The sequence below is a fragment of the Haliaeetus albicilla genome, chromosome 6 (assembly GCF_947461875.1).
Source record: "Haliaeetus albicilla chromosome 6, bHalAlb1.1, whole genome shotgun sequence".
Classification (NCBI taxonomy): domain Eukaryota; kingdom Metazoa; phylum Chordata; class Aves; order Accipitriformes; family Accipitridae; genus Haliaeetus; species Haliaeetus albicilla.
The window spans coordinates 44,967,049-44,981,811 of record NC_091488.1 but is presented as its reverse complement, the minus strand read 5'-3'; the positions used below and the strand labels follow the sequence as shown (position 1 = coordinate 44,981,811).

General features: G+C 38.9%; 1 protein-coding gene across 10 annotated transcripts in view; it reads right to left on the bottom strand.

Moving 5' to 3' along the window:
* STXBP5L (syntaxin binding protein 5L) overlaps positions 1 to 14,763 on the bottom strand; it is a 194,424-nt gene that overhangs the window by 82,833 nt on the left and 96,828 nt on the right. For all 10 annotated transcript variants that reach the window (XM_069785870.1, XM_069785871.1, XM_069785872.1 and 7 more), the window contains exon 6: positions 6,332 to 6,395. In XM_069785870.1, the coding sequence (XP_069641971.1) occupies positions 6,332 to 6,395 (64 nt within the window). The remainder of the gene's footprint in view (positions 1 to 6,331; positions 6,396 to 14,763) is intronic.

Sequence of the window (14,763 nt, the reverse complement as noted above, 5' to 3'; positions counted from 1 at the left end):
AGAAAAACGATGCCTAAGAGAAAAATAAGAATGAACTGAATCCTTTCTCCTTGTCGCTATTGAAAACAACCAAATTATTGATCTGGCACAGTATTGAGTACTTTTCATTTGAACACAATTAATTTCAGATCTCATGGAAGATGTGAAGTCTAGCCTACTTAGGAAATGGCTTCCCATGGGGCATGTCTTCCTAAGAATCCATCCTGGACATGAAGACTGGGAACGACCAAACTGGCAGACTCACACATTTCTGCTATAGAATATTTTATACAACTGGTAGTGATAACTGCAGTTGTTCTTTGTCCATAAACACATGGATCACAGAATGCAGGCAAGAATTTACAGTTTCTATATTAAGAAATTGAACAGAATGATAAGAATATCTCTTAAGACTGTGAAACCTTACCAGCATCTTTGCTATCACTCACTTTAGCTTGCATAAGTCATAAAAATGAAACTTGGCTGGACTGCTAAACAAAACATCACTTTATTTCCAAGTTAAATATAATTGATACATCAATACTGCTATAAAAGAGTCTGGGAATAGTCTCAGTACTACTAGATATGATTCTTTATATTGCCAGGAGAATATTCATTATGTGGAGATGTATTACCTGAACTGGGAATGATTTATAATTAATATAGTTACTACCTGATTATGAAAAATACCCGATTACTTAAGAATTCTGCTCCTGAAAAAAATTCAAACTGTCCTGAAGAAATTCCAGAATATTTATCATTTTTGCTCTGGTCAGGTCAATACGGGATTCTGTGGCAGAGTAAATGTGAAAAGACATCCTGTTCAGAAAGCATGCAGTTAACTGGATAGCACTTGTGTCAGGATGGCATAGGGTATTCTTGGATAACAGACTGCCATTGAGAGAGTGAACAAAGAAGCATCTTACTGTGACTGCTTTCACTGTTAGTGTAGTGATCCTAAATGGAAGACAATTGTATATCCAGGAGTTCGTGATCCACAGAGCAGTTAACCTGAGTAGGTGCAGACCTATGCTGTGCTATGTTTTGCTGCACATAGCACTTGGCTTCCAGGCCTGTGTTGTGCTGCACGTATTCCTTGGCCACAAGATAAACTTAGCTGGCTAATTCTAAAGATGCCTGTAGGCAGCTCCCACTTGGTAAAGGCAATTACAGCACCTTTATGTCTTTGTCTTTATCTTAATGTAAGGTAGTATGTCTCATGTGAACATCCTATTGCTTGGCAGTAGAAGTGGATAGGTTGGTTGTTTTTTTTTTAAAAATCTTGAGACCTCTAAAGATCAAAATGCTGGCAAAGCTCTTCACAGAGGGAACCAACACAGTGTGCTCTGCCCTTATTGGAGGTTCATCCAATGCTACATGGCTTGGGGTTCTCACCATCCTTTTCATATTAATTCCAATAAAAGGTATTTTAATCAATATGTTATGGAGTTTGAGTGCCTTCCTTACTGTCATCATAACAAGCACTTGCACCAGTGCATTACAGCTGGCTAACAAACCAGTTGAGTCCAGTTTGTATCTCCCAGTATTCTTTTCACCTCACCTTTCTTACAAATATATTCAGGAAACTGAAGGAACAGAAAACCATTTAGTATGTGACCCTGTTTCTTAATAAGCCTTTCTCCCTGGTGAAGCAGGCTTGTCTTTTGATTTTTATCGCTCTCTTTTGCAAAGATACCATGGCTCCAGGTTATTACCAAAAAGTTAAATACCTCCTATCAGAGACAGCGTTTCACCTGATCCATTGCTGAAATGGTTAATGCACAACAGCACTACAGAATTGCAAGATACAAAGTGCTGTGATTTCAGGGAAGCTGAAAGATAAACAGATTTGCTGCATAGCCGGGAATCTCTCTCTCTTTGCTCAGATGGTAGCCGTGCTGTTTAACTGCTAGTACTGTGGTATCACACTAAAATCTGAATTCCAACTGGGTGGATGTGATTAGTCTCATTGCCAGTGTATTTATATGATGCTCTGAGCTCTGACCTGACTGAACCATAGGAAACTCAAACATTCGCACTCCTCTTGGCCATGGTGAGCACTTGAGAGATCTATAAGACAAATTCTATGTCTGTAATAGAGATAAAAAATAAAACATCCATAAATGCAGTTGGAGGGGAAACATAGATGAAGAAAAATATGTGTAAATATGTGTAAAAAGAGTCCAGGAAGAAAAAAACCAGATTACTCTTCAGCTTGTGTTTCCTGGCACCTTGTTTAATTACTCATGCTTAATTAGGTTAAGAAACATGCAGAAGGCTGGACAGAATTTGAACGAGGGAGGAGTCCTGGCAAGATCTTCCTTGTCTAGTGGAATTGCTCCACATTTTGACTTAAATCCTTCTTCATGAAATGCTTTTGATGGTGTTTTAGGGAAATTTCTCCTTTACAATCAACTAATTGCATCCTGGTATGTGCCAGCCAGCCCCTTCCTTGTCCCAGTAGCACAAAACAGCTGGGAGAAAAAAAAACAAGCCTGCCAAATGCACACTGTATTTAGGTGTTACTAGACCTCAGAACACAGACTCAAGAGATAGGAAGTTTAGGCCACCAGCTAATAGTTAATAACACAAAACCTTTTCCTACTAAGCTTTCTCCATTTGCTGGGAAACTGCAAATCATTGCAGTTAATGTCTTCTCCTGTGTCAGCAAGAAAAGTCATGTTTGCTACAGATCTGCCACTTACAAATGTCTGTGCACTTCAGTCTGTTCCTAATGTACACTTATTCATTGATTTGGCAGACACAGTTATATTTCATGAACTTAATCACTAGGTCCTCAAATTGTTCTTCAGTGACACATTAAATGCCCAAATTCTCTTTGTTGTCTGTCTTCCAGCTGCAGCTGGCTACATTAATAAAAGAGACTGTCTCCAAAGTCTGCCTTGATAGTTTGCCTGGAGGGCACTCTGGAAAAATTTTGAATGGCAGAAGTCTTCTAGAATTACATTCACTCTTTTGGTACATTAAAACTTGTCATCGGTTACTGATATAAAATGGAACTTTTAGGAATTTAAAGAATTTTTAAAGATGAATATACAGTCAGCACACAAATTCCCCTGGCTTTCAAAAAAGAGATCTTATGATTGTCCTGGATTTGGAAAGGTTTGTCTGTGTTTTAGGACTCTCAACCACTCAGTGCCCATAGGACAATGCTGCTTATTTACTTCAGCAAAACATGCCCAGATCTGTGAACAATTTTGTGATACCCCAGACAAGGATATACCACTGGACCCTTCCAGAGTACAATACCCTTGTACTTGTAGAGTACAAGAATATCTGTATTTTGAGCAGCAATTATGACTGATTTGTAGCCACTATTTAATTCCTGAAGCATATGTAAAGAACACTTTTATCTGCTGCTCCCCATGAAGTGATGTGGGGAGTCTGATTTCTTCCCCCCAACACCTCTTGTTGGTCTTTGATCATCTTGCTAAGCAGAGTATGTAGAACTATCTTGAAACAGCTCTATTACCTAAGAACAACTCCGCTAAATTACACAAAAGGTCCACCTATCACAGTATCTTGTACTCAAATGGCCAAGAGCGAATACCAAAGAACAATATGGGAGGAGGGCAAGTATTTACCGTACTCTCACATATTCTCTCAGCACAAGTTACTTTCTCATTCAAAGACAGCCAACTCTTCAGCTAGACGTGACTTGGTTTAACCTCATCTTTAATAACCTTTCAGGAAAATTCAGCAAACTTCTTCAGTAACCTTCAAACTGGTTTTTCTTGTGTTAACTTTTCTAGTCTCCCTTGCGACCAATATACATTTTCAACATGATTTTGATAGAGTTTTATCACTTCTTCGCATTGAACATTTGAAGAAGTACTTAATTGGCTTGTTTGGAATCTGACATTTGTCAGCTTCGTTTGATAGTTTTTGTATTGAAAGAGACTATGAACTGTTTCTACCCTCTTCATAATAATTGTGATTTTCAAACTCAGAATCACAATCAGCTCTTTTCCACAATGAATTGTCCTGTTGCGCTTAGTTGTGTCTCACATAGAAAACCTTGCCCCTTCTCTAAATTTCTTTTAGCACAATTATGTTCTTTTTGACATAGAAGGACAAATATTATGCTCGGTATTCAGCAGGCAATCAATCACGCATTTATGCAATAGCCCTGTTTTGTTCTCTCTTCTTCTCCAGATAATGCCCAATTTTGATTTTCTTTATTGGTCACTACTGAGCATTGAGCTGACATTTCACTGAATATCAATCACCACTCGAAGCTCTTGATACCAAACAGTAACAATCAGCTCAGACCCACTGTTTTGTATGCAAAGTCAGAAACATTTTCCCCCACACATGTCACTTCCCATCTCTACACTGAATACTGACAAAAGACAGTATTTAACCTGTCATTTTACAGCTGAGTTTCTCAGCCTCCTGAAGTCCAACAAACCTGATCACATCACTGCTTACTTTCTCTTCTAGGTTGTTTATGACAATGCTGAACAGTGGAAGTCCCAGAAGTTGTTTTTTCTCATTTTTTCCCCATTCTGAAGAAAGATTGTTTTATCCTTCATTCTTTCAACCAAAGTTTAATGAGACTTAATTGAAAAATTTAATTTTTTTCTCTACTGTTGTTTTTTTGATCTAGAGCTACGTCTTTTGATTTAGTCCTTGGATCTTCTCTTACATCTGTGCGTACCTTTTACTGACATCTTTCTGTGAATATCAAACACTATCAATTCCACATTCTGCAAATCTGCAAGTATTTTGTTAGCACCAATTTGTTCTTTACATGACTATCAATCTATCAATGACATAAATGGCTGCACTGGGATGGTTTCTGTATAGCTTACATTTTCTACTCTTTCTCCCCATGAATTTCCAATGTTTGTTTTTCATAGGGATCCGTCTGATTTTGTTGTTGCTGTTGTTGTTAGTATGCTAGTACTTCATCAGTGGCCAGATGTCTCCAATGTGCCCTCTGAGCAACAAGCAATAGTATTTCCTAATAAGTTCTCCTCTAACTCCCTTTCCTGGGACCTTTTTATCTTCTCCCTTTCTGCTGAAGTCAAAATATTTTAGGTTTCTCTTTGGACATGGTGTGTGACATTCCTGTCAGAGATGTTCACTCACAAGACCACTTTCTCTTTTAGTATCATATCCTTTTTCCCTACACTGTGTGATTTATTAGGTCATCAGCAACTTCTGTTGTGGCCAGCGAACAAGAGTTATGCCTCATCAATAAACCTTTATTTTTATTAGGTATTTTGCCATAGACAGTCAAATAGCATTTCTTGATGGCTTCTGGTCTGAGGCTAAAACACTACGCTTCATAGTGTTTAATTACTCTATTTGCTGTATTCTAAATTACTTGATCTACTGCTACCTTCTTCCAAAAAGGCTTAGAGATCCAATCTAACTTGTTGGAGGGCTAGCTGGCAAGTGCATCATTTTCACATAGTTCACCTTACAATATGGTAAATTCAAGGACAGCTAATGCAAATGAAATTCAGATGTAGCCATCAGTGTGTTTCTAGGTACCCATATTCATTTCAGCATAATGTCCCCCGTATCAGTATCAGAAATTCAAACTGCTGCTAGTTTCCAATAACCATCAGCTGTTATGTGAGGCACACTGTCAAACAGATACACCATTTGTAAGATGCAGTCCTTTATAAATACACACTAAAATGCAGTTAGTGGAAGTGATCAAAAATGATGAGATAGTTAAATGCCCCTTCCACACAGGCAAAATGCTCAAAAATTCAGTAGCAACACATAAATAAAAAAGCTCTAATAAAACTGGTTTTGTGGCAACCAAATTTCATTCTGGAAAAGCTACCATACAAATAAAACCAACTCCGATTTTGCTTTCTGACAGTACCAATCACAACCCTTACACTCTATGTTTTGCTTCCACTTGTTGACAGGTCTCTACTATTCTCAACTCTGTTCACAAACAGCATCAAGTTCTAAATGTGGGTTACTATCATTGTTATTCTTGTATAAGAAAAGGTTTCTTATCTTATGAAAACCTACTATAATACCTTCATAATAGCATGTTTATCCAAGTACTGAAGTCATGATACAGTTTTTAGTCAATTATTACTTAAGCAAAGTCAAGTTTATTTAATCAGGAACAATTTTGATTGGCTATAGGTTTCAAAGTACAGTATGTTGTCTGCATCACAGATTTTTACTCATTAAAATTGTAACAAGAGAATTTTTTTCTTAAAAACTGTGAAAGTGACACTACAAATATAGAAAGCAAGCATATAACAAAATTAGTGTATAAGCAAAAAGAAAGTGCTATCAAGGCAGATAAAGGGTATGAAATGCTGTAATGTTTTATACCATTAGTTGTACTCACTTTTCCCTCATCTCTTGGGCTGTCACTTAAATGTACAACTGGCCCAGGGTGAGTCTTTGTGGATCTGCAAGACAAAAATCAAATCAAAGCTATGAATGTTTTTTGTATGGCTAGCTGCTTACCTTAATTTCTACGTGTGTTAACGTGTACCTCCAATGGTTTAAAAGTCATTCTAAAAAGCCCAATAGGGGAAGATAACTGCCTGAAAGTTATCCATAGCTCTTCATGTTCTCCTCTTATTTCCTTTTTGCTGTTATAGGCAAAGATTCTCCTTTGTTGATGAATCCTTTCTTCTATTTTTAAAAAAACCTCGCTATTCCTCTTATTACATTAATTTTTTTCCCCTCTGATTTCTAAGGCTTTTTTGCCTTTTCTATTTTCGACTCCCCCTCTTTCTGCCCTCCCTCCCTCAATTGCTTAATTTCAAGGCTAATCTGCCAAGGATTTGCAAAGTCTTCACTGGATTCATTTCAATACTGGTAAGAAGACTCATCCAGTTCCAATCTCATTAATGACAGGGCTTCAGTGGCCTTACCTACACTACTCTATCAGGTAGCTTCTTAGCATTACTGCAGTGGGGTTTCAGAAATGGAGCATCTTGCCATTGTCTGTTCTGTAAAGCCTTATGACATCCTCAGACCAACTAATACAGTTGCACCCATAATGCATGTACAGTGAGGCTCCTCAGCTGTAAGACCCACCCCATGAGTCTTTGTAAGCCTCTGTAAAGATTACTTATTGTTCTTGCTGCCCCCTCTCTTTTTGTAACATGTACCAACAAAGTAGTATGGAACTTAGTACAGGGACTGCTGCTTAAGTCATTGATGTCCAGCATCTGACAGCAAATGTAAATCATAGGAAACTGAATAGACAGATGAAGATTTTTCAACTGTCACCTTTTCTGACCAGATCTTTAGGCCCTGGCAGTCATACAGAGCAAGAAGACAAGCACCAGCCCACAAAGCTTCAGGCCTGCACAGAACAGGATCTTTCTTTCATCTAGGTTCTGGGTCAGAGCACACGTCCCTTGGAGTTCAGCTTAGAATCTAGACTTGCATGGCTGGTCTTGGTTTAACAAAGGTCACCAGAAAAAAAATACGGCAGAGGCTGGAAGGGCCCATAAAGCTAAGAATTTATCTGGAAACCATACCTAACACTACTTAGGCTCCAAGTTTTAAAACAATCTGCAAGAGAATTAAACAAACCAAAACTAGGTTCCAGCCAAACCGCTCAAAGGATTTTCCTAACATCAGTGTTCCTCTTCCTTTGGCCCAAATACTGCACTACAGCAAAACTGGCCTCTGTTCTACCAAGTCAGACTCCAAATCAAGACTGAGTGGTATGCAAAAATTCCCAGGCAACTCAAACGTTAAAATACTGTGGAGTAATCTATATCCTCAGAGACGACTCTTTCCCAAAACAGTACACTCCAACACTTTTGAAAGCATGCACACTTTCCTCTATTTTTTGCCGGTAGAATGTCTTAAGTATTTCAGCTATTTGGTGATGCACCAAAGCTGGGCCAAAACAGCATAGCAAAGACCTTGTCTGATATTTACCTCTGAGCTAAAGACAATGAAAAATTACTCCAGACATCATTAGACCTTCCAAACTAAGTTTATTCCAGGCCAGAGAGAGAGAAAACTTCAAGTCACCTGAAGGCTAGACAACCTTCCAAGACTATACCCCATGCCTTCACATATATTTTAACATTACTGCTAGCTGCATACACAAAGCTAGTAGCAATGTGGCAAGCCCCTTCTTTGGTGAACCTTCTCCATGAGATGATCCCATGCCAGCACCTTCAGCTTTGGCAGATCATGTTTCCGCAGATACCTGCAGCATGTTACTTTGCTACATGAGGTCTTGGTGAAGAAGGCTTCTACAAGAGCATTTTGCAACATATCCCAGCACAGAAGTGAGATCAGCAGGAAAGCAGTGGACAGCCAGTCTATACAGTAATATTCTATACAGACTGCCTTCAATGGTGCCAGCAGCAAGTACCCATTTGGCTTGAGACATAGCACACAACAATTTTTGCAGAGATGCAGTTAGCGGGAAATCTGGCTGTCATTCCTATCCAAGCCAAATCCCCAAAGGGGACCCCTCTGGCTAAGCTTCTGTTCCTGAGTAACCTGTACTGGAATAAAAAAAAAAATAAATCATTTCCACCACACCAGACCTTGGAGCAGGCAGGGTAGGTAGGCAGTGATGGGGAACTGAGGGGTGAGCTGAGGATATTTGCAGGCAGCGCTTAGACCCACACACATCTTGTACATCTGTCCTCAGCAAGTGAATGTGACATCTTGGGGCACTCTAGGCTTCTTTGAACTTTGTTTCTGATGTAAGTTCACCTATGTGAACTGGTCAGAGTATGTTGATGGAAAGAACTAGATCTGTTTGGGGTACATGCTGCCTATGCCATGACAGGCAAAGGAGGAAGAATAAGAGGAAAAACCGTGAAGAGAAGAGGCGGCATAAGAAATTTTAGTTTTTAGCCAGGTAAGAACAACTCACAGATGACAGAAGAGGGAGCAGAGCCAAGCAAACATCAGGCAGGACTAAGCTGGCAACAGACAAAATGGTGGAAGGAACACGTGCAGGCTGACAAGGCATACTGGTCTGGGCAGTTGTCCCAGCCCATTGAACCAACCAGTATGCAGGCTGGGTTGCTTAGCCGTACCAGTATCGGTACTTGACCAGGAATATTGGCAAAATTGGGGAAAATGGAGGGAGAAGGGGAAAGAGCATACTGTCTTCCTAAGCTAAAGGTTAATCCCATCTAGGCTGCTCTTTGTACCTACCAATTTTAAAAGTCAAGAACAATTTAGATAAATCTGCGCAACCACCATTTTCTTTTTAAGATACATAAATCATTGCTTACCAGAGAATGTATCCATTTATCTTTGGGTAGAAGCAAACTCTTACATGAGCTGTAGTCACTCTAGCTTACATCTAACTTTAGTCTATAATTTTACTTTCATTGTCACACAAACTAGTTGTTCCTCTGTAAATGATATAAAACTGTCATTTACTACCAGTCTTATTTTTATCTTTTATTCTTGCAGGGGCATAGCCTCAGATTTCCATGCTAAGAGCTCAGCAAAAACGGGTAACCTTCACTAATACAATACAGTTTTCTACCTCCTCCATTTCCCTCTTGTATCTATTGTAAATGACAGTTGGAGAATCCTGGGATTTATTACACTGTAATAAAATTTATTTTTGCTTTTCAGGATATTAGGCATTTTTTTGTTTCTTTTAGGAGTATTATCCTTTTATTATTAGGTTCCTAGCTATTTCTTTAGTTTTATTGAGAACTTCATATACATTACCAGCAAGGTTGACACCAAACACAGCAGTCTTTGCACTAAATGTATGAGATTTTATTTTTCCTCATTCTCTTTCCTCTATATTTGATATTAAGTATTATCTTAATATTATCTTACTCCTTGGTATTTTAATAGTTTAGTTGTTTTGTATTATAACTGACTTGGTCAGGCTTCTTCCACTTTCTTCCAATTTATTATTTTAGTCTGTCAGGTATGTCACTTTATCAAAAGACTCAATGAACCATTGTTTTGCTTTCACACGTACAACACCAGCCTTTGGTTCCATTCTTGTCAGCTCTTTTGTGTCAAATATTGGATGCAGGTGTCAAGGTGTTGGCAGTGGGGAGTTGCAGGGGGGTCTCTGTGAGGAGCAGCCAGGGCTGCCCTGTTCTGGACACAGCTGGCTCCCATCAGCTCCAACAGACCCATCGCAGGGCACAGCTGAGCCCCACAGCCAGGATGGTGGCACCTGAGGGAAAACAAATTAAGAAAGGGCAAAAAACCCTGCTGTACAGGCAGTGAGGAAAGAAGTGTGAGAAACAGCCCTATGAGCAGCAAGGTCAGCGAAGGAGGAAGGGAGGAGGTGCTCCAAGCACCAGAGCAGAGATTCCCCTGCTGCCTGTGGAGAGGACCACACCAGAGCAGATATTTCCCCTGAAGCCTGTGGAAGACTCCACACTGGAGCAGGTGGATATTTCCTGAAGGAACTGCAGCCTGTGGAGAGCCCACGCTGCAGCAGGTTTATCCTGAAGGACCCATGCTGGAACAGGGGATGAGTGTGAGGAGGAGGGAGCAGCAAACAGGAGCTGTAATGGACCCAGCACAATCCGCATTCCCCATCCCCCTGTACTGCTCAGGGGGAGGAGAGGGAGGAGGTAGAGGAGCTGGGAATGAAGGAGTGAAGTTGAGCCTAGGAAAAACGGGGCTGGGGGGAAGGTGTTTTAGTTTTAGAAGTGTTGCTTGTAAGAGGAGAGCTAGGCATTAGGCTCTACAGTCAATTTCTCCTAAGGGTAGACATCATGACTGCACTACAAGTAGGATTAAATAGAGCAATTAGTGTTTCATGAGTTCTGTAAACTAATATTATTGATATAATATAGTTAGCTATCAGAGCTACACATACAGTAATTACTACTTTCATACAGTAAATTATACTGCATGTGGAAATGTCTACACACAAAAACATTTTGCCTCATGTAGCTTGAGTATACATAAAATGTTTTGTTTCCCTTCATTGCTATTACAGTAGAGTTGTCAAGGAGACTGGAGAGTTGTATGCTGTCATTGTGGAACAGTCAACAAAGAAAGAAAAACACTGTTGAATTACATTAAAAGCAAAAGCAGAGATCCAACAGCTCCTGGAAAGGATGAAGAGGTTCTAGGAAACCAACCATACTTGAAGCTATCGTCAATAAAACACACTACTGTTGATGCCAGATACTCCTGTATAGGCATTCCTTCAAGCTGGCTTTAGGAGACTGTAAAAATAACTAGATCCTACCCTTGAGAGAGGGGAAAATAAGGAAGAATCAGTAGGCAAAAATAAGACATAAGTGAAATAGTTGAGCAGAGAATTCTTCATTCCCAAATACTAGCTGGGGTACAGCTGAGAATGACTGAGAAAATAAAAGCTCTGAAAAGACATGAAAAGGATAAAACACAAAGCCAAGTCCATACACAGCAGAAAGAAAAAAACCATGAAGGTCAAGTCCAAAAAATATGAGCAATGATTTGCGGTAAAAAGTTCCTACAGCAAAAGCTACCTTCAACTGAGCAAGAAAAAAGCATGAGCTAATGATACAAGACTGCAACATTTCATAGCCTTTGTTGACCTGTAAGCCCACAAAAACAGACTGCAGAAGAACTGAAAATTGGAACAAAAGGTTCCCATGACAGCTGTACAGAGCTAGAAGTTTGTTAAGAAACTAGTCATACTTTGAGCTGGTTTGCACTTAATCAGAAGTTATTCCTGACAGCAGCAGGTATTAATTTATTTGGTGCGTGTTCATTCTGAGAGATGAGAGAGCTGATGTGCCCCAAGACTTGACTCTTACTCAGAACAACAGGACTGAAATGAAGAATCCATTCACTGTTAAACAGGAGTCTTCAAAAAAACGTTTAAGGATGGAAGCATTTATTTAACTATTTTATTCTAAAATTCGAAAGCTCAGAAAGAAGTCTTCAGTAATGTTATAATTTGGACCCAGGAAAACGTGAAAAACACGTAGATGATGTATTCCTCCATCATTCTGGGAAGTTTTACGCACTCCAAGAAACAGAGTGACTTACATACTGTTGTAAGATCTTCAAATACCAAGACAATCTCTAAAGCAGGTAAAAGTAATGTATGACAAAACAGAATAAAATAAAGAGAAAACAAGTTTCCTTTTGAAAAAAATACCCTGCACAATTACAGAAGCACTGTAATGATTTCTGAGAAGAATGAAAATCTGGTGGTAGAAAGTGGTAGAAGGAGTTAGGAGAGAAAAAAAAAAAAGGAAAACATCTATATTAGTCATTGTTACAGAGTTGGAGTTGACTGAATGTGACAGTGCTGAGAAAAGCACATGCATAAGAAGATACTGCTGTAGTGCCAGTAGTCAGACATCATCTACAGTTCTGCTTTCCACAAAAGTGCAGCACACCAGAGATTTTAAGACTTTCTTTTCACTGGTAGAGTCACAGAGAAATTAAAAAGAATGAGCAGAGTTAGATACATCATTCACATACTGTGGATCAAAGCTGGGAATTGGAGTAAGTAAGAATCAGTTCAACCTCAAGATGCAACTCTGAGTCTTGGACACAATTTCTAAAATGTCTAGAAGAAGGATGCCTTGCAACTTGCACTTTCTTTTTTATAATAGGAATATTCCCATTTGGGTCCGTGCACAGAGGGTGAAGCAGTTGCTCCTAGACTGCTACTTCTCCTGCATGCTGCTTTCCTTCACCGTGGTGGAACTGCTGGCTCTGAGATACATCTAGGAAATAGGGATGGGCAAGGAAAGGGCTAAGAAAGGAAAGACCTAGTTATGGCGCTGTCATAACTGAGTTCCAATTTGCCCAATTCTTTGATACTCCAAATCCCATTAATTTTGACAAGTTTCAGTTATTCATTCATTAGTTAGTGGGGTGTTCAAACACTGGAATCTGCATGCTCGGGAAGGAGGCTTACAATGCAGATTTCTCATTTTTGGAGTTTAGTGGACTCATATCAAGATCTTCCTTTCCTTCCCAATGCCAGATGACCTTCCAAAATGTATGATCCTGCAGGCTAAGAAAATTAATCTCACTGTAGTTAGAGTAAATGGAGACATGCTGGGCTCATTGACTACTTCTCTCTTCCAGACCTGTTTCCAAACATTTTGAAGGAAAAGAGAGAAACTGCTTATTAGAGAGTAGAAAACCAAACAGTATTATGAGCCCCAAACATCTCCAGCAAAGGACTAGCTCAGCTACATGACAGAGAAATGACAAGTGAAAAAGTTTTGAGTTACTCTTCATTCTTAGCTGAAAAGATACTTCAGTCTGGTCTGAGGTAGTGACAATGCATGAGATGACAGAAATGGCTGAGACAATTGCTAGAGAAAATGTTTCTAAAACTCTCCATATTCTAATGTTCTTTCTCAGCTCTAGACAAGGCCAGGTCCGCTGCAACTTTGACAGTACACAATTTATAAAGGAATTTTTCCTGTAACTTCTAGAATCAGTTATGCCTCAGTACTGAAAATAATCTCAAACAAAAAATTCTGTGTTTCCTTTGCATTATTAGTCTATTCAGGCCTTAATTTCTCACTAATTTTACATACTGTTTAAGCAAGCCAGATGATCTCTCCTGTATGAGAAGGCAATAGTCCCTATGATAAAATAGGTATTGCAACCATCTTTTTGATATGTATCTCTACTAGATGCTTCTGAACAGATCATAATGAGAAAACCACTATCACTCCAAAATACAGTACTCTACATATCTTTCAGTGTATTTTGATACAAAAGTAGGCAACAAAATCACAAATGCTGACAAAAAAAACCTCCAAAAAACCAAACCAAAAGCCAACTTTGTAAGTCAAAGTAGCCATGCAGGTCAAGGTGACAGAATTTTTTGCATCATACGCAAAGTCTAAAAATTTTACATCCAAACCTGTTTCTCCTTCAATTCCTTAAACTACTAAGCCTCTTCACCTCAGTTTTCCACTGCAACAGAATCGCTGTTAGAAAAAAAAAATTCTCGCAGTAATTTGATAGGCCTCACTGACTGACAATGGTTTTTCTTCTGAGGATGACAATTATGTTCTCTGGAATTAATTAATCTCAAGATCTCAAGAAGTGTGACAAACTTTGTGGGATTGAAACCTTAGTAAGCCCATGAACAGACTAAAATGAATTGTTGGAGTATCTTTTCTATGCTCCATATTTTTTTCACCTATACAATACCCTTTATTATATTATTTACTGAGCAATGTCATCACAACCTTAGAGGGACAAACTCAGTCCATGATGAAAGTCTAGAATGCAACTTTTAGGTGTTTTCCAAAGGGGGAAATGACAACACAGGTATTCTGACCTTTTCAGGTTACCTTGGCCACAGTGCTAGCACTGTATAAGGAGGCCCTCTTCAAACATGTTCTGAAAAACTAAGAGAACTGGAATTTCAGCTTTTTGGGGTTTTTTTTGTACTCTCACAAAATAAGATATAGTCTGGTTTTACAGTGACTTAGGTATAGTAATATATAGTTTAACATTCCAAAGTCGAAGCATTTCAGGTTTTTAAAAAATTAACCATTTCAATCTCCTATCAGTTTTCACTGTAAAGCCTTGAAATCTTAATGACAACTGAGTTAAAACTGCATTATGAAAATTCATGGAGATTTAATCAGAAGTAGGTACAAGTCAGTGAAAAAAGTAAGGAGGGATTTTGAAAGAAAGACAAGTTATGTTGGTAGACTTAGTCTGCAATTTTAGAAACTGGATGAGAATTGCACGAAGAGGGAAGAACTCTCCTTCAGGCTTGTTTGTGCAGATGACACACAAATCTGACACACTCAAAATTCTATATATAAACCCTCTGTCTAAACTGACAACTTGAATATAGCAGCAGAGCAA